Source organism: Oncorhynchus clarkii, unplaced genomic scaffold (assembly GCF_045791955.1).
Source record: "Oncorhynchus clarkii lewisi isolate Uvic-CL-2024 unplaced genomic scaffold, UVic_Ocla_1.0 unplaced_contig_10381_pilon_pilon, whole genome shotgun sequence".
NCBI lineage: Eukaryota > Metazoa > Chordata > Actinopteri > Salmoniformes > Salmonidae > Oncorhynchus > Oncorhynchus clarkii.
In genome coordinates, this window is record NW_027261124.1 from 217,522 (window position 1) to 242,042 (window position 24,521).

Sequence of the window (24,521 nt, forward strand, 5' to 3'; positions counted from 1 at the left end):
CTAGATCTTGTTAATTAATGTGTTTGAACAAATGAGGGGTAGAAAGACACATTACTCTCAGAAACCAAGAACTAAAATCTTGCGTAATTGCGTCATGAGCGATTGTGTGTACATAGGCTATATCATTGAAAAACAAATATGTAATTGAACATGTACAGTTAGTTGTGTATACGGAAGGGAAGAGCTTCCTTATTGTGTCAGTACAGATGGTTCCTTATTTTATTGTTCATTGAACAAATTACAAAAGACAGACAAGAAAGAACGTAATAGTTTTACTTCAGCCAGTCAATATTTGTTGATTTTTTTTTTTTCTGTCAGATTTTCAAAGACTTACTGATAATTTAACTACCATCTCAAAGCTGTTCAGTCAAAGGTGGAGCTTCGGGGAAACTACACTGTTGAAACGGGTTGGAACTGGAAGGGATTGGGGTTGGTATCCCGGGCCGGTATCCTCGTGCCAATGTTATGCGATAACACTGCCTCTCAATGACCTCACACTAGTCACTCAGGGGCTCTCGAGCGGCACAGTGGTAAGGCACTGCATCTCAGTGCTATAGGTGTCACTACAGATCCTGGTTCGATTCCAGGCTGTATCACAACCGGCCGTGATTGGGAGTCCCATAGGGCGGCGCACAATTGGCCCAGCGTCGTTAGGGTTTGGCCGGGGTAAGCCGACATTGTAAATAAGAATTTGTTCTTAACTGGCTTGCCTAGTTAAATCAAATAAAAACATTATGATTATCAATCTAATCCATCATACAGTCAATTTGTAAGAAGAGAAAAAGTTAGTGATTGTGTGTGATGGTGAATTTTTAACACAGAGCCAACCATAGAGATCCTATTAAATGTGTATTCTAATTCCTAATTCTATGGGGAAAACACTGGTCAACAGGAGGATGACCACAACAGAACCTCCAGGCAGGCAGCTGTAATATTGCCATGGCAATGGCCTACATTCCACACCAGGACCTACCCACTACCCAGTGCTGGCTGGGTGGCCCTCTGTTGGGCCTAGCTGGGCCTCTCTCTCTATATGAAGGATGAATACAAAGCCACCCTCACTCATGTGCTGATTGTAGACTGACAGTGTAAGAATATAATTATTTGTGTTAAGAATTCAGGAGCTTAGGCTATACTGAAAAGATTTGGCATGGGTCCTCAGATCCTCAAAAAGTTCTACAGCTGCACCATCAAGAGTACTTCTTACTGGTTGCATCACCGCCTGGTATGGCAACTACTCGGCATCCGACTGCAAGGTGCTACACAGGGTAGTACGTACGGCCCAGTACATCACTGGGGCCAAGCTTTGTGCCATCCAGGACCTCTATACCAGGCAGTGTCAGAGGAAGACCCTAAGAATTGTCAAGACTCCAGCCACCAAAGTCATAGACTGTTCTCTCTGCTATCACATGGCAAGCGGTACCGAAGCAAATCTAGGCCCAAAAGGCTGCTTAACAGCTTCTACCCCAAAACCATAAGACTGCTAAACAGGTAATCAAATGGCCACCCAGACTATTTACATTGAAACACCTTTTTTATGCTGCTGTTTATTATCTATGCATATTCACTTTATCCCTACCTACATGTACTGTATATGTTTCCTCAATTACCTCGACGAGCCTGTACATTGTCTAACCGGTACCCTCACACATTGACTCGGTACCAGTACCCCCTGTATATAGTCTCTATAGTTATGTTATTGTGTTTCTTCAAAAATAAAACTTTTATTGTGTTTGTATTATTATTATTTTTTAATTTACTTTAAAATATACTCTTCATTATTGCTTAAGCTTGTAAGTAAACATTTCACTGTAAGGTCTGTTGTATTCGGCGCATGTGACAAATAACGTTTGAATTTATTTTATTTTATTTTTGAGGATACTCAAAAGAACTGAAGAATCGATCACTGCGGGACTGTCTTTATGTCCAGAAAAAACGGATTTAACACCATCTGTAAATACACACTGCTTTCATTCTTTTAAATCATTATCCAACCAGCTGCATGCAGCCTGGTCCAGGCCAATTGACGAAAGCCTCTGAATAAGTACTGAGTGATCCATAGTGTCGGAGGCTTTAGACGGGTCAATAAAAGAGGCCGCACAGTGTTTCTTCTTATCCAAACAATTAAGAAAATAATTTAAAACCAAAGAAGCAGCAAAGATGGTGCTTTATTTAATCTGGTCTGAAACCTGACTGGTGTACATTTAGAATACATTTCCTAGTTAAAAAGATGGTCCTTTATTTAATCTGGTCTGAAACCTGACTGGTGTACATTTAGAATACATTTCCTAGTTAAAAAGATGGTCCTTTATTTAATCTGGTCTGAAACCTGACTGGTGTACATTTAGAATACATTTCCTAGTTAAAAAGATGGTCCTTTATTTAATCTGGTCTGAAACCTGACTGGTGTACATTTAGAATACATTTCCTAGTTAAAAAGATGGTCCTTTATTTAATCTGGTCTGAAACCTGACTGGTGTACATTTAGAATACATTTCCTAGTTAAAAAGATGGTCCTTTATTTAATCTGGTCTGAAACCTGACTGGTGTACATTTAGAATACATTTCCTAGTTAAAAAGATGGTCCTTTATTTAATCTGGTCTGAAACCTGACTGGTGTACATTTAGAATACATTTCCTAGTTAAAAAGATGGTCCTTTATTTAATCTGGTCTGAAACCTGACTGGTGTACATTTAGAATACATTTCCTAGTTAAAAAGATGGTCCTTTATTTAATCTGGTCTGAAACCTGACTGGTGTACATTTAGAATACATTTCCTAGTTAAAAAGATGGTCCTTTATTTAATCTGGTCTGAAACCTGACTGGTGTACATTTAGAATACATTTCCTAGTTAAAAAGATGGTCCTTTATTTAATCTGGTCTGAAACCTGACTGGTGTACATTTAGAATACATTTCCTAGTTAAAAAGATGGTCCTTTATTTAATCTGGTCTGAAACCTGACTGGTGTACATTTAGAACACATTTCCTAGTTAAAAAGATGGTCCTTTATTTAATCTGGTCTGAAACCTGACTGGTGTACATTTAGAATACATTTCCTAGTTAAAAAGATGGTCCTTTATTTAATCTGGTCTGAAACCTGACTGGTGTACATTTAGAATACATTTCCTAGTTAAAAAGATGGTCCTTTATTTAATCTGGTCTGAAACCTGACTGGTGTACATTTAGAATACATTTCCTAGTTAAAAAGATGGTCCTTTATTTAATCTGGTCTGAAACCTGACTGGTGTACATTTAGAATACATTTCCTAGTTAAAAAGATGGTGCTTTATTTAATCTGGTCTGAAACCTGACTGGTGTACATTTAGAATACATTTCCTAGTTAAAAAGATGGTCCTTTATTTAATCTGGTCTGAAACCTGACTGGTGTACATTTAGAATACATTTCCTAGTTAAAAAGATGGTCCTTTATTTAATCTGGTCTGAAACCTGACTGGTGTACATTTAGAATACATTTCCTAGTTAAAAAGATGGTCCTTTATTTAATCTGGTCTGAAACCTGACTGGTGTACATTTAGAATACATTTCCTAGTTAAAAAGATGGTCCTTTATTTAATCTGGTCTGAAACCTGACTGGTGTACATTTAGAATACATTTCCTAGGTTTTCCAAGGATTCTAGAATTGTTTCTAGACAAGAGAGTCTGAAAATAGTTCAATAAAGATTTAGGTCACACAGATCACCACCTTTGTGGAGGAGGAGTTTATGGGCCACCTTCCAGACCCTGGGAATTGTACCAGGAATAATTGTAAGGTTAAAAATAATAGTTATTATTCTGCATTCAGAGGAGCAGAAAGCTGCAACAAGAAAGGATCAAGCAAATGAGCCGCAGTGGATGTTTTTTTAACATCAATCTTGTGCAAGACGTCCTGCACATCACAAGTGGAAAGCTGTTGAAATGAAAACAAAGATTCACTAGAGATTGACAGAATTTCCATTGAGCCAATTAAAGTCTGGGAGAGGGGCAGGCAGTCGACTGGTTGACCAGGGTCAACTGAACCACGACTTATTTCAAATAAAAAGCCTTCCAAGATTAAATGAGATGTTTATTTTTTTGCACCCCTGCGTATTTGCTCAGTTAACAAGGTGCCAATGTTGTACAAGGCAACCATATAGTTTGATGTTTTATTTTCATTGAAAAACATTATAGAGGCCTGATTGTTGATCATGATGTCCTGTGACATTATTGCAGGCTTTTCAGCCTTATAATTTGATATAATTTTGCCTTCTACTTTTGCTCTGGTAAATGCATAGGTTTAAAAAAAAAATACATATTTTATAAGATATTCTGATGATATTAGTGTGTTATTATTTTGCACATCATTTAATACAGTAGCCCCCAGTAGCCTGCCTATTTGCTCAGATGTTCAGGCCATGAATCGATGCGCTCAACACTCGCTTCTAAACCTTTGAGAGTAGCTACTAGCTAGTCCTATGAATCGATTTCCGAACCACGACAACACAACGTGAAACAAAAATGGAGCAATCGGTTGGTTCACTGCAGGAACAAGCATTAAAAAGGAAAGAAAGACTTAAAGCTTTGAGAGGTCGACAACTTCAAGTGAGTATCACCCAGCAATAACAATGTCTGTGTTGTAAACAGTACAAACATAGAATTAGCTAGCTCGCTACCAGCTGTTTGAGTTAGCTAGGTAACGTTAGCTAGCTGATGGAAATAGCAGGAGCTAGTTACACACAGCATTGCTCTTGACATTCGTTTGATATGTACATAGCTAGCTAACGTTAGCTGTGCAGAACGGATTAACTGGAAGCTCAAATAACAGATTCTACATGGTTAGCTAGTTAGATAACTACTAGGCTAGCTAACTATCTGTCTGTATTTAGCTTGCTATGCTAGTTAGCTATTTGTAAACTGATGGTGAAATTAGCTAGCTAGCTATGATGGGATAATTTACTCAAACATGTTAGTTCATTAATCGACTGTTGATATTAGCTGAGAATTCTCAACTTTGTTCTCTCGGGGTTGTTTTGATAACTGGTCATGGGATTTGCAAGCAACAACCTGTCTAAATGACTATCGCCCCTTAGTAAGCACATCTGTAGCCATGATATGTTTTTGAAAGGCTGGTCATGGCTCACATCAACACCATCATCCCAGACACCCTGGACCCACTCCAATTCGCATACCGCCCCAACAGATCCACAGATGACGCAGTCTGTTCATGTGAGAATAAATTGACTAATGTCACAGTGCAGCTTTCAACGCCATAGTGCCCTCCAAGCTCATCACAAAGCTAAGGACCCTGGAACTGAACACCTGCAACTGGATCCTGGACTTCCTGACGGGCCGCCCCCAGGTGGTGAGTGTAGGCAACAACACATCCGCCATGCTGACTCTCAACTCGGGGGCTCCTCAGGGGTGCGTGCTTAGTCCCCTCTTGTACTCCCTGTTCACCCACAACTGCGTGGCCAAGCACGACTCCAATTCCATCATTAAGTTTGCTGATGACACGGCAGATGATCGCCTACGACTATGAGACAGCCTATAGGGAGGAGGTCAGAGACCTGACAGTGTGGTGCCAGGACAACAACCGCTCCCTCAATGTCAGCAAGACAAAGGAAGTGATCGTGGACTACAGGAAAGAGAAGGGCCAAGTACACCCACATTCATATCGACAGGGCTGTAGTGAAGCGGGTTGAGAGCTTCAAGTTACTCGCTGTCCACATCTCTAAGAGCTACAGAGGGTATTGCGTATGCCCCAGTACATCATTGGAGCCGAGCTTCCTGCCATCCAGGACCTCTATACCAGGCGGTGTCAGAGGAAGCCCCTAAAAATTGTCAGACTCCAGCCACCCAAGTTATAGACTGTTCTCTGCTACCGCACTGCAAGCGGTACCAATTCACCAAGTCTGGAACCATCAAATCAAATTGCATTGGAAACACATATTTAGCAGGTGTTATTGCAGGTGTTATTGCAGGTGTTATTGCAGGTGTAGCAAAATGCTTGTGTTCCTGGCTCCAACGTGTATTACCTAACAATTCACAACAACACACAAATCTAAAAGTAAGAATGGAATTAAGAAATATATAAATATTAGGACGAACAATGTCGGAATGGCATTGACTAAAATACAAGTTAAGCAACTTGGAGCTTTGCAACTTGAAGCCAAGGAACTTGAAGCTTTCCACCTTCTCCACTGCGGTCCAGTCGATATGGATAGGGGCGTGCACCTCTGCTGTTTCCTGAAGTCTGTGATCAGTTCCTTCGTTTTCTTGAGGGAGTGGTTATTATCTTGGCACCACTCTGCCAGGGTCCTCACTTCCTCCCTGTAGGCGGTCTTGTCATTGTTGGTAGTCAGGCCTACTACTGTTGACGTCTGCAAACTTGATGATTGAGTTGGAGGCGTGCATGGCCACGCAGTAATGGGTGAACAGGGAGTACAGGTGGGGGCTGAGCACGCACCCTTGTGGGGCCCCTGTGTTAAGGATCAGTGAAGTGGAGGTGTTTCCTACCTTAACCACCTGGGGGCGGCCAAGAACCAGTTGCACAGGGCCGTGATCAGACCCAGGGCCCGGGCTTAATGATGAGCTTAAAGGGTACTATGATGTTGAAGGCTGAGCTATATCCAATGAGCAGTCTGACATAGGTATTCCTCTTGTCCAGATGGGATAGGGCAGTGCGATGGCATTGTCTGTAGATCTATTGGGGTGGTAAGCAAACGGAAGTGGGTCTAGGGTGTCAGATAAGATAGTGATATGGTCCTTAACTAGTCTCTCAAAGCACTTAATGATGACAGAAGTGAGTGCTACGGGGTGATAGTCATTTAGTTCAGTCATCTTTGCTTTCTTGTGTACAGGAACAATGGTGGACATCTTGAAGCATGTAGGGACAACAGACTGGGATAGGGAGAGATTGAATATGTCTGTAAACAACAGGACCCTGAACAGCTTCTACCCCCCCAAGCCATAAAACTTCTAAATAGTTAGTCCGGGTAGCTATTTAGTTAAATATTTAACGATCTCCATTGACCCTTTTTTGCACTAACCTTTTTGACTCATGGGGCGGCAGCGTAGTTTAGTGGTTAGAGAGTTGGACTAGTAACCGAAAGGTTGCAAGATCGAATCCCCGAGCTGACAAGGTACAAATATGTCGTTCCTGAACAAGGCAGTTAACCCACTGTTCCTAGGCCGTCATTGAAAATAAGAATTTGTTCTTAACTGACTTGCCTAGTTAAATAAAGGTGAACACTGCTGCTACTGTTTGTAACTTTATTCCTAGTTATATGTACACATCTATCTCAATTACCTCGTACCCCTGCAAATGGATTAGGTACTGGTACCTTGTGTATAGAGCCAAGTTATCGTTACTCATTGTGTATTTTATTATTACATGTTTTACTTTTCTATTATTTCTCAATTCTTTCTCTCTACATTGTTGGGGGCCCGTGAGTCAGCTTTTCACTGTTAGTCTACACCTGTTGTTTACAAAGCATTTCACTGTTAGTCTACACCTGTTGTTTACAAAGCATTTCACTGTTAGTCTACATCTGTTGTTTACCAAGCTTTTCACTGTTAGTCTACATCTGTTGTTTTTCAAAGCATTTCACTGTTAGTCTACATCTGTTGTTTACCAAGCATTTCACTGTTAGTCTACACCTGTTGTTTACCAAGCATTTCACTGTTAGTCTACACCTGTTGTTCACAAAGCATTTCACTGTTAGTCTACACCTGTTTACAAAGCATTTCACTGTTAGTCTACACCTGTTTACAAAGCATTTCACTGTTAGTCTACACCTGTTGTTTACTAAGCATTTCACTGTTAGTCTACACCTGTTGTTCACAAAGCATTTCACTGTTAGTCTACACCTGTTGTTCACAAAGCATTTCACTGTTAGTCTACACCTGTTGTTTACCAAGCATGTGACAAATTGATTTAACAACATTGAGCCACCATCAGTCAATTCTTGTAAAAGTGTCAATGCTGAAAACCCTTACATGTCCCTATGTTAGTCCCTAATATGTTAGTCCCTAATATGTTAGTCTGTTAGTCTCTAATATGTTAGTCTCTAATGTGTTAGTCTCTAATATGTTAGTCTCTATGTTAGTCTCTAATGTGTTAGTCTGTTAGTCTCTAATATGTTAGTCTCTAATATGTTAGTCTCTAATATGTTAGTCTCTATGTTAGTCCCGAATATGTTAGTCTCGAATGTGTTAGTCTCTAATATGTTAGTCTCTAATATGTTAGTCCCTAATATGTTAGTCCCTATGTTAGTCTCTAATGTGTTAGTCTCTAATATGTTAGTCCCTAATATGTTAGTCTCTAATATGTTAGTCTCTAATATGTTAGTCTCTAATATGTTAGTCTCTAATATGTTAGTCTCTAATATGTTAGTCCCTAATATGTTAGTCTCTAATATGTTAGTCTCTAATGTGTTAGTCTCTAATGTGTTAGTCTCTAATGTGTTAGTCTCTAATGTGTTAGTCTCTAATATGTTAGTCTCTAATATGTTAGTCTCTAATATGTTAGTCTCTAATATGTTAGTCTCTAATATGTTAGTCTCTAATATGTTAGTCTCTAATATGTTAGTCTCTAATATGTTAGTCTCTAATATGTTAGTCCCTATGTTAGTCTCTGATATGTCAGTCTCTATGTTAGTCTCTAATATGTTAGTCTCTAATATGTTATTCACTAATATGTTAGTCTCTAATATGTTAGTCTCTAATATGTTAGTCTCTAATATGTTAGTCTCTAATATGTTAGTCTCTAATATGTTAGTCTCTAATATGTTAGTCCCTATGTTAGTCTCTAATATGTTAGTCTCTAATATGTTAGTCTCTAATATGTTAGTCCCTATGTTAGTCTCTATGTTAGTCTCTAATATGTTAGTCCCTATGTTAGTCTCTATGTACAACCACATTCCTTCTGCCGGGTGATGAAATTCCTACTTTAAATAAAACCCTGTAGCGAATAGAGTCACAGACTTTTCCCTCGTTGCTCGTACTATGTAAGCTAAGATTCAATTGGGTCCATTGGGTCCCCGTTTTGAAGTTGACTTTTTAAATGGTTAGGGTATTATGGTAGCGACGTCCTGAGGATCCCGGATAGCCCAATTGAATCTCAGTTTGCATAGTACATGGAAAAATGTCAAGTTTGTATTAAAGGTATACACCTCAGCACCCTGCAGAAGGACTGTAGTTGTACAGGACTAACGTAGGTAACAGGTAAGTCTTTTCAGAATGGATTTTTTTTTCTACAATTGACTACATGTTGTTCTAGCCAATCCGCGACCAGATATCAACTCAACTCCGCCTCCATATAACAGAACCCAGCTGAGCGTTCCTCTGCTGCTGTTGATACGGTCCCAAACTAGAGGGCGTCTCAGGAGTAACTCAAGATAGAGCTCTTAGGTAGTGAGAACTCCATGTGATGATCCCATTTGTATCCTACAATGCATTTTATATCATCACACTTTTTTCTTTGTAGCTAGCTAGCTGGCAGATGCTTTGTTCAGTGTGGCCCCTCGACATTTAGCTAGTCATCATGGGTCCTCAACTTATAGCTAGCTACATAATACGGCACCAGTGTTTCCCTACTAGGGATAGGCCCCTCGCCTAAAAGAGTTTGGCTTTTATCAGTTACACACACACACACACTGTATGTAGTCTACCAGTGTTACTGAGTGCGACCAACACAACCAAAGTCCACTTTACAGCTTCCTTCTCCTTGACCCTCAGTCCTGTTGTTTACATTGGTATTTTGCTCTACTGCAGCAAACGTGCTCCAAATGACACCACATGTGTTGTTTGTTCCAAGGTCAAGCAAGCCACCGTTTTGGCCGTTAAGACTTGGTCTCCCTCCCAAATGGCACCCTACGCCCTATATAGTGCACTACTTTTGACCGGGGCTCTGTTGAATAGGTTGCCATTTGCAACACAATCAGGGAATGTCCTTCAGTGTGTTTGGCTGAGCCAGCCAGTGACAGCCCCGTAGTGGGCTTGTCCCAGCAGCCTGGCTAGTCTTGATGAACGGCTGTTGACATTCCTGCAGCATGTGATTGTTGTACTGTACTGGGGAATGAGTCCTTTTTGATTGTTCCAGCTGGTGGACAGGAAGCCTCTCCAGGAAAACGCAGGACTGGGAGGAGTCCTGCTAGTCCTCATTGTTATGCTCTGTGACTTGGGTCACGGTCAACATCATTCTGATATTTAAAAAAAACATCACTTCTTTTTGTTTACATGTAAGTTTTATGGTGACATGTTTTCATACAGGGAACCACTCCTGTCTTGTGGCCTGGTTAGTTGTACTAACTCCTGTCTTGTGGCCTGGCTAGTTGTACTAACTCCTGTCTTGTGGCCTGGCTAGTTGTACTAACTCCTGTCTTGTGGCCTGGCTAGTTGTACTAACTCCTGTCTTGTGGCCTGGTTAGTTGTACTAACTCCTGTCTTGTGGCCTGGTTAGTTGTACTAACTCCTGTCTTGTGGCCTGGCTAGTTGTACTAACTCCTGTCTTGTGGCCTGGCTAGTTGTACTAACTCCTGTCTTGTGGCCTGGCTAGTTGTACTAACTCCTGTCTTGTGGCCTGGCTAGTTGTACTAACTCCTGTCTTGTGGCCTGGTTAGTTGTACTAACTCCTGTCTTGTGGCCTGGTTAGTTTTACTAACTCCTGTCTTGTGGCCTGGTTAGTTGTACTAACTCCTGTTTTGTGGCCTGGTTAGTTGTACTAACTCCTGTCTTGTGGCCTGGTTAGTTGTACTAACTCCTGTCTTGTGGCCTGGTTAGTTGTACTCCATCCACAGTTTGCAGAAGAAGTGAGAGTCGTGTTAGTGTCCTGGAGAGAAGTGGGTGGCGTGGTAATATCCTGGAGAGAAGTGGGTGGTGTCCTGGAGAGAAGTGGGTGGTGTCCTGGAGAGAAGTGGGTGGCGTCCTGGAGAGAAGTGGGTGGCGTCCTGGAGAGAAGTGGGTGGCGTCCTGGAGAGAAGTGGGTGGCGTCCTGGAGAGAAGTGGGTGGCGTCCTGGAGAGAAGTGGGTGGCGTCCTGGAGAGAAGTGGGTGGCGTCCTGGAGAGAAGTGGGTGGCGTCCTGGAGAGAAGTGGGTGGCGTCCTGGAGAGGAGTGGGCGGCGTCCTGGAGAGAAGTGGGTGGCGTCCTGGAGAGAAGTGGGCAGCGTGGTGGTGTCCTGGAGAGAAGTGGGTGGTGTATTGGTGTCCTGGAGAGAAGTGGGCGGTGTGTTAGCCTTGAAGACGTGATCCTTATTACTTACTGTCTAGTGGGGACGGGGGACGAGTGACTCTACTCTAAAAACAAACTCGAAGGGGGGACCGAGCCATTTGGGGAATTTTAGATTCTCCCTGACTGCTTTTTTTGGAGGTTGTTAGTTCTCAAAGATTATCTTATTAAAACATACATACATACATACATACATACTACTGTTCAAACGTTTGGTGTCACTTTTTCATGAAAACATACAAGAATTAGTTGCAAAATGAATAGGAAATATAGTCAAGACGTTGACAAGGTTAGAAATAATGTTTTTTTTAATTTTTTTTAAATAATTGTGTCCTTCAAACTTTTGCTTTTATCAAAGAATCCTCAATTTGCAGCGATTACAGCCTTGCAGACCTTTGGCATTCTAGTTGTCAATTTAAGGTCATCTGAATAGATTTCACCCCATGCTTCCTGAAGCACCTCCCACAAGTTGGATTGGCTTGATGGGTACTTCTTACGTACCACACGGTCAAGCTGCTCCAACAACGGCTCAATAGGGTTGGGATCCGGTGACTGCTGGCCACTCCATTATAGACAGAATACCAGCTGACTGCTTCTTCCCTAAATAGTTGTTGCATAGTTTGGAGCTGTGCTTTGGGTCATTGTCCTGTTGTAGGAGGAAATTGGCTCCAATTAAGTGCTGTCTACAGGGTGTTGCAAAATGGAGTGATTCCATCTTCAAGATCTCTTTTACCCTGAACAAATCCCCCACTTTACCACCACCAACGCACCCCCAGACCATCTCCTTTTACCCTGTACAAATCCCCCACTTTACCACCACCAACGCACCCCCAGACCATCTCCTTTTACCCTGTACAAATCCCCCACTTTACCACCACCAACGCACCCCCAGACCATCTCCTTTTACCCTGAACAAATCCCCCACTTTACCACCACCAACGTACCCCCAGACCATCTCCTTTTACCCTGTACAAATCCCCCACTTTACCACCACCAACGCACCCCCAGACCATCTCCTTTTACCCTGTACAAATCCCCCACTTTACCACCACCAACGCACCCCCAGACCATCTCCTTTTACCCTGAACAAATCCCCCACTTTACCACCACCAAAGCACCCCCAGACCATCTCCTTTTACCCTGAACAAATCCCCCACTTTACCACCACCAACGCACCCCCAGACCATCTCCTTTTACCCTGAACAAATCCCCCACTTTACCACCACCAAAGCACCCCCAGACCATCTCCTTTTACCCTGAACAAATCTCCCACTTTACCACCACCAACGTACCCCCAGACCATCTCCTTTTACCCTGTACAAATCTCCCACTTTACCACCACCAAAGCACCCCCAGACCATCACATTGCCTCCACCATTGCTTGACAGATGGCGTCAAGCACTCCTCTAGCATTTTTCCTGGGTCTCATGAATGATGTTCTTTGTGATCCAAACACCTCAAACTTAGATTTCTGTCCATAACACATTTTTCCAATCTTCCTCTGTCCAGTGTCTGTTGTTTTGCCCATCTTAATCTTTTCTTTTTATTGGCCCGTCTGAGATATGGCTTTTTCTTTGCAACTCTGCCTAGAAGGCCAGCATCCCAGAGTCGCCTCTTCACTGTTGACGTTGAGACTGGTGTTTTGCGGGTACTATTTAATGACGCTGCCAGTTGAGGACTTGTGAGGCGTCTGTTTCTCAAACTAGACACTCTAATGTAGTTGTCCTCTTGCTCAGTTGTGCACTGGGGCCTCCCACTCCTTTTTCTATTCTGGTTAGAGACAGTTTGTGCTGTTCTGTGAAGGGAGTAGTACACAGCGTTGTACGAGATCTTCAGTTACTTGGCAATTTGTCACATGGAATAGCCTTCATTTCTCAGAACAAGAATAGACTGACGAGTTTCAGAAGAAAGTCCTTTGTTTCTGGCCATTTTGAGCCGGTAATCAAACCCACATGCTGATGCTCCAGATACTCAACTAGTCTAAAGAAGGACGGTTTTATTGCTTCTTTAATCAAACAACAGTTTTCAGCTGTGCTAACATCATTGCAAAAGGGCTTTCTAATGATAAAATAGCCTTTTAAAATGATAAACTTGGATTAGCGAACACAACGTGCCATTGGAACACAGGAGTGATGGTTGCTGATAATGGGCCTATGTAGATATTCAATTTTTAAAAATCAGCCGTTTCCAGCTACAATAGTCATTTACAATATTAACCATGTCTACACTGTATTTCGGATCAATTTGATATTTTAATGGACAAAAATGTACTTTTCTTTCAAAAACAAGGACATTTCTAAGTGACCCCAAACTTTTGAATGGTAGTGTATGTGTGTGAGATATATATATATATATATATTAGGTCCATTATCTTTTCTACGTACTTTATATCTGGTTTTAGTGATTTTAAGTTTACACTGAAAACATTTGACCATCCTAAAAAGTATATAATTGTTTATTTAAATTATTTTGCAGTGGCGGCCATGATTTAGTAGCGGTGCTGCTAACGGCTCTGCTAAATGCCCACTGTTACCCGGTGTTTTGTCACCTCGGTAGCCTGGTGTTTTGTCACCTCAGTAGCCCGGTGTTTTGTCACCTCAGTAGCCCGGTGTTTTGTCACCTCGGTAGCCTGGTGTTTTGTCACCTCAGTAGCCCGGTGTTTTGTCACCTCAGTAGCCCGGTGTTTTGTCACCTCGGTAGCCTGGTGTTTTGTCACCTCGGTAGCCCGGTGTTTTGTCACCTCAGTAGCCCGGTGTTTTGTCACCTCGGTAGCCCGGTGTTTTGTCACCTCGGTAGCCCGGTGTTTTGTCACCTCGGTAGCCTGGTGTTTTGTCACCTCGGTAGCCTGGTGTTTTGTCACCTCAGTAGCCCGGTGTTTTGTCACCTCGGTAGCCCGGTGTTTTGTCACCTCGGTAGCCCGGTGTTTTGTCACCTCAGTAGCCCGGTGTTTTGTCACCTCGGTAGCCCGGTGTTTTGTCACCTTTTAATAGCCCGGTGTTTGTCACCTGACAGGTGAGAGATGGAGAGGACGGGGAACCAGACAGGAAGAGGGACCGGGCCGAGGAGGAAGCTGAAGAGGAGCGACACAGGTTAGTTTCTCCTGGGTCCTTTTCATTAGTACGGAAAACAAAAACAAGCATTTCATGTTGGACAAGTTCAGGTCGTCCTTCAGGTAGTCAGTCAGTTTTTGTTCCAGATGGGTGCCTATAGTGAATTAGACCAAGGTCTCCCAATGCACCTCATCCTCCCAGGTGTCCTGTGTTCAGTGTTTACTCTGGGTTGGAGTAGGTGTCCTGTGTTAAACAATAGCTGCACAAATATCCTGCAGTTGATTGGGCTCTGTTTCAGCTGCAGGAACAAGAGCAGCCATCTCTTCCTCCCTCCCACACGACAGACGCTTTTTTCCATTGTTTATGTTTAATGATAGTCCCGGCAGCACTGGGCTGGCAGTGCACTCACAGGCTGGCCATTGCAAATCCCTCTTCTGCGTTCCAAATGGCACACTATCCCCTATTTAGTGCACTGCTTTTGATAAGAGCCCCATGGGTGCCGTGTGGGATGCAGCCTGGGTTTGTGGGTTTTGTTTTGTAGGTCAAACTCAGGAAGTACTTCTGAAGAGAGTGGAACAGTACCGGCCGTGGTATGGACGCTGGTTACAAACACTTTGCTACTTGGGAAATGTTTTTTCCACCCCTCTGTTAGTCTTCTGAGACAATATCTTGTGACCAGCCATGTAGTTATTAAAATTGCATGGGAGCTCAGATTGCAGGACAGCGGTATCAAAGACCAAGATGGGAGCTCAGATTGCAGGACAGCGGTATCAAAGACCAAGATGGGAGCTCAGATTGCAGGACAGCGGTATCAAAGACCAAGATGGGAGCTCAGATTGCAGGACAGCGGTATCAAAGACCAAGATGGGAGCTCAGATTGCAGGACAGCGGTATCAAAGACCAAGATGGGAGCTCAGATTGCAGGACAGCGGTATCAAAGACCAAGATGGGAGCTCAGATTGCAGGACAGCGGTATCAAAGACCAAGATGGGAGCTCAGATTGCAGGACAGCGGTATCAAAGACCAAGATGGGAGCTCAGATTGCAGGACAGCGGTATCAAAGACCAAGATGGGAGCTCAGATTGCAGGACAGCGGTATCAAAGACCAAGATGGGAGCTCAGATTGCAGGACAGCGGTATCAAAGACCAAGATGGGAGCTCAGATTGCAGGACAGCGGTATCAAAGACCAAGATGGGAGCTCAGATTGCAGGACAGCGGTATCAAAGACCAAGATGGGAGCTCAGATTGCAGGACAGCGGTATCAAAGACCAAGATGGGAGCTCAGATTGCAGGACAGCGGTATCAAAGACCAAGATGGGAGCTCAGATTGCAGGACAGCGGTATCAAAGACCAAGATGGGAGCTCAGATTGCAGGACAGCGGTATCAAAGACCAAGATGGGAGCTCAGATTGCAGGACAGCGGTATCAAAGACCAAGATGGGAGCTCAGATTGCAGGACAGCGGTATCAAAGACCAAGATGGGAGCTCAGATTGCAGGACAGCGGTATCAAAGACCAAGATGGGAGCTCAGATTGCAGGACAGCGGTATCAAAGACCAAGATGGGAGCTCAGATTGCAGGACAGCGGTATCAAAGACCAAGATGGGAGCTCAGATTGCAGGACAGCGGTATCAAAGACCAAGATGGGAGCTCAGATTGCAGGACAGCGGTATCAAAGACCAAGATGGCTGTGATGCAGCAGACGTGGTTGTCCTCCATGTCTTCCTGTTGCTTTCATGTAGCCTGATTGATTGTGAACAGTTCTGTTTTCTCCCATGTTCTGACAACTAGGGCCAGCCTGTAGGTTACTGCTACTGTAGGTCCATGGAAAGTACAGTGCATTCTGAAAGTATTCAGACCCCTTGACTTGTTCCACCTTTTTCTTAAGGTTTAAATTATTTTTTTAACCAATTTATCAACATACAATACCCCATAATGACAAGGCAAAAACAGGTTTGTATAAATTTTGTTAAGTTTATTAAAAATAAAAAACAGATATCACGTTTTACATAAGTATTCAGACCCTTTACTCAGTACTTTGTTTAAGCACCTTTGGCAGCGATTACAGACTCAAGTCTTCTTGGATATGATGCTACAAGCTTAACACACCTGTATTTGAGGAGTTTCTCCTATTCTTCTCTGCAGATCCTATCAAGTTCTGTCAGGTTGGATGGTGAGCGTCGCTGCACAGCTATTTTCAGGTCTCTCCAGAGATGTTCGATCAGGTTCAAGTCTGGGCTCTGGCTGGGCCACTCAAGGACATTCAGAGACTTGTCCCCAAGCCACTCCTTCGTTGTCCTGTTGGAAGGTGAACCTTCACCCCAGTCTGGGGTCCTGAGTGCTCTCCAGCAAGTTTTCATCAAGAATCTGTCTGTACTTTGCTCTGTTCATCTTTCCCTCGATCCTGACTAGTCTTCCAGTCCCTGCCGCTGAAAAACATCCCCACATCACGATACTGCCACCACCATGCTTCACCGTAGGGATGGTGCCAGGTTTCCTCCAGAAGTGACGCTTGGCATTCAGGCAATCTCATTTCTCATGGTCAGAGTCCTTTAGGTGCCTTTTGGCAAACTCCAAGCGGGCTGTCATGTGCCTTTTACTAAGGAGTGGCTTCTGTCTGGCCACTCTACCATAAATACCTGATTGGTGGAGTGCTGCAGAGATGGTTGTCCTTCTGGAAGGTTCTCCCATCTTCACAGAGGAACTCTGGAGCTCTGTCAGAGTGACCATCGGGTTCTTGGTCACCTCCCTGACCAAGGCCCTTCTCCCCTGATTGCTCAATTTGGCCGGGCGGCCAGCTCTTGGAAGAGTCTTGGTGGTTCCAAACTTCTTCCATTTTTAAGAATGATGGAGGTCAGTGTGTTCTTGGGGACCTTCAATGCTGCAGACATGTTTTTGTACCCTTCCCCAGATCTGTGCCTCGACACAATCCTGTCTCGGAGCTCTATGGACAATTCCATCGACCTCATGGCTTGGTTTTTGCTCTGACATGCACTGTCAACTGTGGGACCTTATATAGACAGGTGTGTTCCCTTCCATGTCCAATCAGTTGAATTTACCACAAGTGGACTCCAGTCAAGTTGTAGAAACATCTGAAGGATGATCAATGGAAACAGGATGTACCTGAGATCAATTTAGAGTTTAACAGCAAAGGTTCTGAATACTTACATAAGGTATTTCTGTTTTTAATTCTTAATACATTTGCGAACCTGTTTTCGCTTTGTCATTACGGGGAATTGTGTGTAGGTTGATGAGGGAAAACAATTATTTAATCAATTTAGAATAAGGCTGTAACGTAACAAAATGTGGAAAATGTCAAGGGGTCTGAATACATTTCGAATGCACTGTAGCTCTGAGCTGACTGCTTTGAGCTGTGGTGGACCAGAGTATGTCAGCATTCCAGCCTGGATCCACACAAGTATTGACCTGCCTGTTGGTTGACTGCTAACTCTGATAGATGCCTCACCCCCAACAGGCTCTCTGCTGTCTCCTCCAGCTAACCTAGCCTACATCTCAACACCCAGACCTATCCCCAACAGGCTCTCTGCTATCTCCTCCAGCTAACCTAGCCTACATCTCAACACCCAGACCTATCCCCAACAGGCTCTCTGATGTATCCTCCAGCTAACCTAGCCTACATCTCAACACCCAGACCTATCCCCAACAGGCTCTCTGATGTATCCTCCAGCTAACCTAGCCTACATCTCAACACCCAGACCTATCCCCAACAGGCTCTCTGCTATCTCCTCCAGCTAACCTAGCCTACATCTCAACACCCAGACCTATCCCCAACAGGCTCTCTGATGTATCCTCCAGCTAACCTAGCCTACATCTCAACACCCAGACCTATCCCCAACAGACTCTCTGCTGTCTCCTCCAGCTAACCTAGCCTATATCTCAACACCCAGACCTATCCCCAACAGGCTCTCTGCTGTCTCCTCCAGCTAACCTAGCCTACATCTCAACACCCAGACCTATCCCCAACAGGCTCTCTGCTGTCTCCTCCAGCTAACCTAGCCTACATATCAACACCCAGACCTATCCCCAACAGGCTCTCTGCTGTCTCCTCCAGCTAACCTAGCCTACATCGCAACACCCAGACCTATCCCCAACAGGCTCTCTGCTGTCTCCTCCAGCTAACCTAGCCTACATCTCAACACCCAGACCTATCCCCAACAGACTCTCTGCTATCTCCTCCAGCTAACCTAGCCTACATCTCAACACCCAGACCTATCCCCAACAGGCTCTCTGCTGTCTCCTCCAGCTAACCTAGCCTACATCTCAACACCCAGACCTATCCTTGTCTCCTCCAGCCAACCTAGCCTACATCTCAACACCCAGACCTATCCCCAACAGGCTCTCTGCTATCTCCTCCAGCTAACCTAGCCTACATCTCAACACCCAGACCTATCCCCAACAGACTCTCTGCTGTCTTCTCCAGCTAACCTAGCCTACATCTCAACACCCAGACCTATCCTTGTCTCCTCCAGCTAACCTAGCCTACATCTCAACACCCAGACCTATCCCCAACAGACTCTCTGCTGTCTCCTCCAGCTAACCTAGCCTACATCTCAACACTCAGACCTATCCTTGTCTCCTCCAGCTAACCTAGCCTACATCTCAACACCCAGACCTATCCCCAACAGACTCTCTGCTGTCTCCTCCAGCTACCTTATAGCCTACATCTCAACTAGTGGTTAGAGCGATGGGCCAGTAACCGAAAGGTTGCTGGATCGAATCCCAGAGCTGACGAGGTTAAAATCTGTCGTTCTGCCCCTGAACAAGGCAGTTAACCCAGTGTTCCCCGGGCGCCGAAGACGTGGATGTCGATTTTAAGGCAGCCCCCTGCACCCCTCCGCACCCCTCTGATTCAGAAGACACATTTCAGTTGAAGGCATTCAGTTGTACAACTGACTAGGTATCCCTCTTTCAACACTGATCCATGCTCCAATCACTGTTCACTCCCTCAGGAGGAAGCCCTATTCAAAAGCATGTTCTCAGGCTTCCAACACTGATCCATGCTCCAATCACTGTTCACTCCCTCAGGAGGAATCCCTATTCAAAGGCATGTTCTCAGGCTTCCAACACTGATCCATGCTCCAATCACTGTTCACTCCCTCAGGAGGAAGCCCTATTCAAAGGCATGTTCTCAGGCTGTGTTCTCAATAGTGCACTATTCCCTATATAGTGCACTACTTTTGACCAGGGCCCTATATAGAGAATAGGGTGATTGGGGATGCATACATTGAGGGTTAGGTTTTCTCCTGTCTTTGGGCTCAATCCGTCTATCCTACAGAGATGTCACCCAAGCTCGCTAAGAATTCCACCAAGAGGGCCCTTGATGATCGATGACAATCTATCGTAGCATGTGGGACACCAGCTCTCTCCTCAGCTGTTATCTGCTGTGCTGGAGACAGACCCATTGAGCAGATGGAGAATGCTAATGAGATGTGTTCAGCAGAATAAAGGGAGGCCTTATTCCCTGACTGGTATAGTAACCTCCAGAGATAACAAACTGTAGCTGTGTTTGGTTTAGACCTGTAGACTGTCTCCTCTCCTCAGCTGGTTCTGTAGTAGGACCTAATACATGTGGTTTAGGCCTGTAGACTGTCTCCTCTCCTCAGCTGGTTCTGTAGTAGGACCTAATACATGTGGTTAAGGCCTGTAGACTGTCTCCTCTCCTCAGCTGGTTCTGTAGTAGGCCCTAATACATGTGGTTTAGACCTGTAGACTGTCTCCTCTCCTCAGCTGGTTCTGTAGTAGGACCTAATACATGTGGTTTAGACCTGTAGACTGTCTCCTCTCCTCAGCTGGTTCTGTAGTAGGACCTAATACATGTGGTTTAGACCTGTAGACTGTCTCCTCTCCTCAGCTGGTTCTGTAGTAGGACCTAATACATGTGGTTTAGACCTGTAGACTGTCTCCTCTCCTCAGCTGGTTCTGTAGTAGGACCTAATACATGTGGTTTAGACCTGTAGACTGTTTCCTCTCCTCAGCTGGTTCTGTAGTAGGACCTGATACATGTGGTTTAGACCTGTAGACTGTCTCCTCTCCTCAGCTGGTTCTGTAGTAGGACCTAATACATGTGGTTTAGACCTGTAGACTGTCTCCTCTCCTCAGGTCCCTCAGCTGGTTCTGTAGTAGGACCTAATACATGTGGTTTAGACCTGTAGACTGTCTCCTCTCCTCAGGTCCCTCAGCTGGTTCTGTAGTAGGACCTAATACATGTGGTTTAGACCTGTAGACTGTCTCCTCAGGTCCCTCAGCTGGTTCTGTAGTAGGACCTAATACATGTGGTTTAGACCTGTAGACTGTCTCCTCTCCTCAGGTCCCTCAGCTGGTTCTGTAGTAGGACCTAATACATGTGGTTTAGACCTGTAGACTGTCTCCTCAGGTCCCTCAGCTGGTTCTGTAGTAGGACCTAATACATGTGGTTTAGACCTGTAGACTGTCTCCTCTCCTCAGCTGGTTCTGTAGTAGGACCTAATACATGTGGTTTAGACCTGTAGACTGTCTCCTCTCCTCAGGTCTCTCAGCTGGTTCTGTAGTAGGACCTAATACATGTGGTTTAGACCTGTAGACTGTCTCCTCTCCTCAGCTGGTTCTGTAGTAGGCCCTAATACATGTGGCTACACTGCCACCACCTGGTGCTTTACCATACTCTCTCTCTCTCACACACACCTGCTTATGGTATAGCTTATGGGTATAAAGCAATGCACAGCACTAAAGCCAGGTTTTGTGTTGAGTAGAGAGCTGAAGCTGAGGAACTACACCCCAGAGGATGAAGAGCTGAAGGAGAGACAGGTGCCCAAGGCCAAACCTGTTTCAGGTGAGACATCTGAAGTGATGAGTTATCTCCAGAGAATAGCTTGGGGAAGGCACTGCTGTGGTGAGGATGTTGAGTACCTACAGTACCAGTCAACAGTTTGGACACACCTACTCATTTTTCTTTATTTTTACTATTTATAGTGAATACTACAAACCTTTAAAATAACACCTACGGAATCATGTAGTAACCAAAAAAGTGTTAAACAAATGAAAATATATGTTATATTTGAGATTATTCGAAGTAGCCACCCTTTGCCTTGATGACAGCTTTGAACACTCTTGGCACTGAAGAGCCAGTTTCAATTAACAGGTGTGCCTTGTTAAGTTGTGGAATTTCTTTCCTTAGTGTGTTTGAGACATTCAGTTGTGTTTTGACAAGGTCGGGTGGTATACAGAAGATTTGGTAAAAGACCAAGTCAATATTATGATAAGAACAACTCAAATAAGCAAAGAGAAATGACAATCAAGCGCTATGATGAAACTGGCTCTCATGAGGACCGCCACAGGAAAGGAAGACCCAGAGTTACCTCTGCTGCAGAGGATACGTTCATTAGAGTTACCAGCCTCAGAAATTGCAGCCCAAATAAATGCTTCAGAGTTCAACAGATACATCTCAACATGAACTGTTCAGAGGAGACTGTTGGAATCAGGCCTTCATGGTCGAATTGCTGCAAAGAAACCACTACTAAAGGACCAATAAGAAGAGACTTGCTTGGGCCAAGAAACACGAGCAATGGACATTAGACTGGTGGAAATCTGTCCTTTGGTCAGATGAGTCCAAATTTGAGATTTTTGGTTCCAACCGCTGTGTTTTTGTGAGACAGAGTAGGTGAATGGATTATCTCCGCATGTGTGGTTCCCACCGTGAAGCATGGAGGAGGAGGTGTGGTGGTGCTTTGCTGGTGACACTGTTAGTGATTTATTTAGAATTCAAGGCACATTTAACCAGCATGTCTACCACAGCATTCTGCAGCGATACGCCATCCCATCTGGTTTGGGCTTAGTGGGGAATATCATTTGTTTTTCGACAGGACAATGACCCAACACACCTCCAGGCTGTGTAAGGGCTATTTGACCAAGAAGGAGAGTGATGGAGTGCTGCATCAGATGACCTGGCCTCCACAATCACGCGACCTCAACCCAATTGAGATGGTTTGGACAACAGAGTGAAGGAAAAGCAGCCAACAAGTGCTCAGCATATGTGGGAACTCATTCAAGACTGTTGGAAAAGCATTCCCCCTGAAGCTGGTTGAGAGAATGCCAAGAGTATCCAAAGCTGTCATCAAGGCAAAAGGTGGCTACTTTGAAGAACCTAATATTTTTTAAATATATTTAGATTTGTTTAACACTTTTTTTGGTTACTACATGACTCCATATGTGTTATTTCATAGTTTTGATGTCTAAACTATTATTCTACAATGTAAAAAATAAAGAGAAACCCTTGAATGAGTAGCTGTGTCTAAACCTTTGACTGGTGCTGTAACTACTACAGGATGCAGCTGTACATAAGACATGCTTTGTGTTGTTCCAGTGGAGGAGAAAGTGAAGGAGCAGCTAGATGCAGCGAAACCAGAGTCAGTCATCGAAGAAGTGGTAAGTAGTGATCTTTAAATAGTTCAGATATCCAAAGCCCTCTGTGATAAGTTAGTAGATAGTCTACTGTTTTGATTAGTGTTCATGTTAAGTTTCCACCGTTTTGAATACATGTGATCATATTTCCTCTGTAGGATTTGGCCAACCTAGCCCCCAGGAAGCCTGACTGGTAAGACATTTTCACTAAGACGTTATACTTCATAGTAGAACAAGTCTAATTCTTGGTTAATTTCCGTATGCCTTGTTGTTGTGGTCTAATATCCTGTTTCTGATTGAAGGGATTTGAAACGAGACGTGGCGAAGAAGCTGGAGAAGCTTGAGAGGAGAACACAGAAGGCCATCGCTGAACTTATCCGTGAGTATCTGTTATTGTATTAAATACAGCGGATGTTATGCTGGGACTAGATATGACTGGTCTGAACATGGAGTTAGTGACTGTATCAACTATATATGACTGGTCTGACTGTATCAACTATATATGACTGGTCTGAACATGTATCAGACTAATTGCTCTGTGGATTCCAGAGTCCAGGGAGGCTTGATGTGATTCCTCTACTCTTCCTGTGATCTACATTCTCAGAATAGATTTGGCTTCGGCCCACATATTATAAATCAGAAAGCACCAAGGGATATATTCAGTCTGGAGGGGCTGTAAACTGTCTAAAATGGGCCGTTCCAGGTGTTTCGTTGTGAAATGACAAACATGGTAGGAGCTAAAGACAATAAAGAATACATGGTGACAGCAGCTTGGGCACTACAGTTATGTCTCCTCTACACCAATATCAGCTCGTTTGTATTTTGTGCAACACCCTTTTCTGAAGTATAGATGTGTGTGTGTGTGTGTGTGTGTGTGTCCAGGTGATCGTCTGAAAGGCAGCGAGGAGGAGCTGGCTGGAGCTGTGGGAGCCATAGGGGTCACAGCAGAGGGGGACTCAGACTGACCCCTTAATCCAGAGACGCACCACTCGATCCTGGATCTGACCCTACCAATGTGTCGGTTCCTGTTCTGTTCAGCTGAATGTTTGTTGTGGGAATCGGAGGCTTTTGGTTTCCGTAGCTGTTGAAGCTACTGGGGAGTGTGAATATGCCAGTTAGATGTGTCACCTTGATGACTTCTGAACTCCAGTCCTAGTACGCGTCACAAATGACACCCTATTCCCTATATAGATCACTACTTTTGACAAGTAGTGTGCTAGATAGGGAGTAGGGTGCCATTTGGGATGCAGAGCCTGTGTGAAAGTCCGACCAGACTTTGTCAGTGTAGTGCTAGCTAGAGGATCATTGGGGGCTGTTGTATACAGCTGTTGTAAGGATCGTCTGTTATTCATGTGTCTTATTAATTATATTTTTCCAGTAAAATGATTTGGATTTTCCCAACGTTTGTGTCTTGTGACCTTTTCTGTTGAGGGTGTGAAATATTATGTACAATAGACAACACAGAATGAGTTCCCCCACATTTTTTTAAAATTCCAAATTTATTTAGAAAATCAGCTGAAAACTGATCCTTAACCAATCAGATTGTAAAGTGACCCTAATCCACTTGTATAGTAAGTTACTGCACAGGAAATGTATTGCTACTCTATTGACATAAAATATACTATTAGCCCAACAGTTGACTGTCGGGTTCAACTACGATGGAAAACAGATTACAATGAACAGAGACATTTTTGGTATGATGATATTTCACTAATTATACATCTAAAGCACCTAAATTGGCCTGAAAAGCGCAAAACTATTTCTTTCACAAAGTGCTTCCCACCAGTCCCCGAAACACACCAAGTTTCTCTATTAAAGTAGGCTACAGATGTAGGATCTTAATTTGAGCCAGGTTGCTACAGCAGGAAA

The 24,521-nt window shown here is 43.8% G+C and overlaps 1 protein-coding gene across 1 annotated transcript; it reads left to right on the forward strand.

Moving 5' to 3' along the window:
- Positions 1–4,441: 4,441 nt before the first annotated feature.
- On the forward strand, positions 4,442–24,053 carry LOC139404969 (coiled-coil domain-containing protein 12-like). The gene is made up of 7 exons (XM_071147521.1): positions 4,442–4,580; positions 14,218–14,294; positions 21,005–21,084; positions 22,615–22,676; positions 22,811–22,845; positions 22,955–23,031; positions 23,535–24,053. The coding sequence occupies exons 1-7, from the start codon at positions 4,497–4,499 to the stop codon at positions 23,615–23,617; spliced, it is 498 nt and encodes a 165-aa protein (XP_071003622.1). The 5' UTR covers positions 4,442–4,496; the 3' UTR covers positions 23,618–24,053.
- Positions 24,054–24,521: the final 468 nt, after the last annotated feature.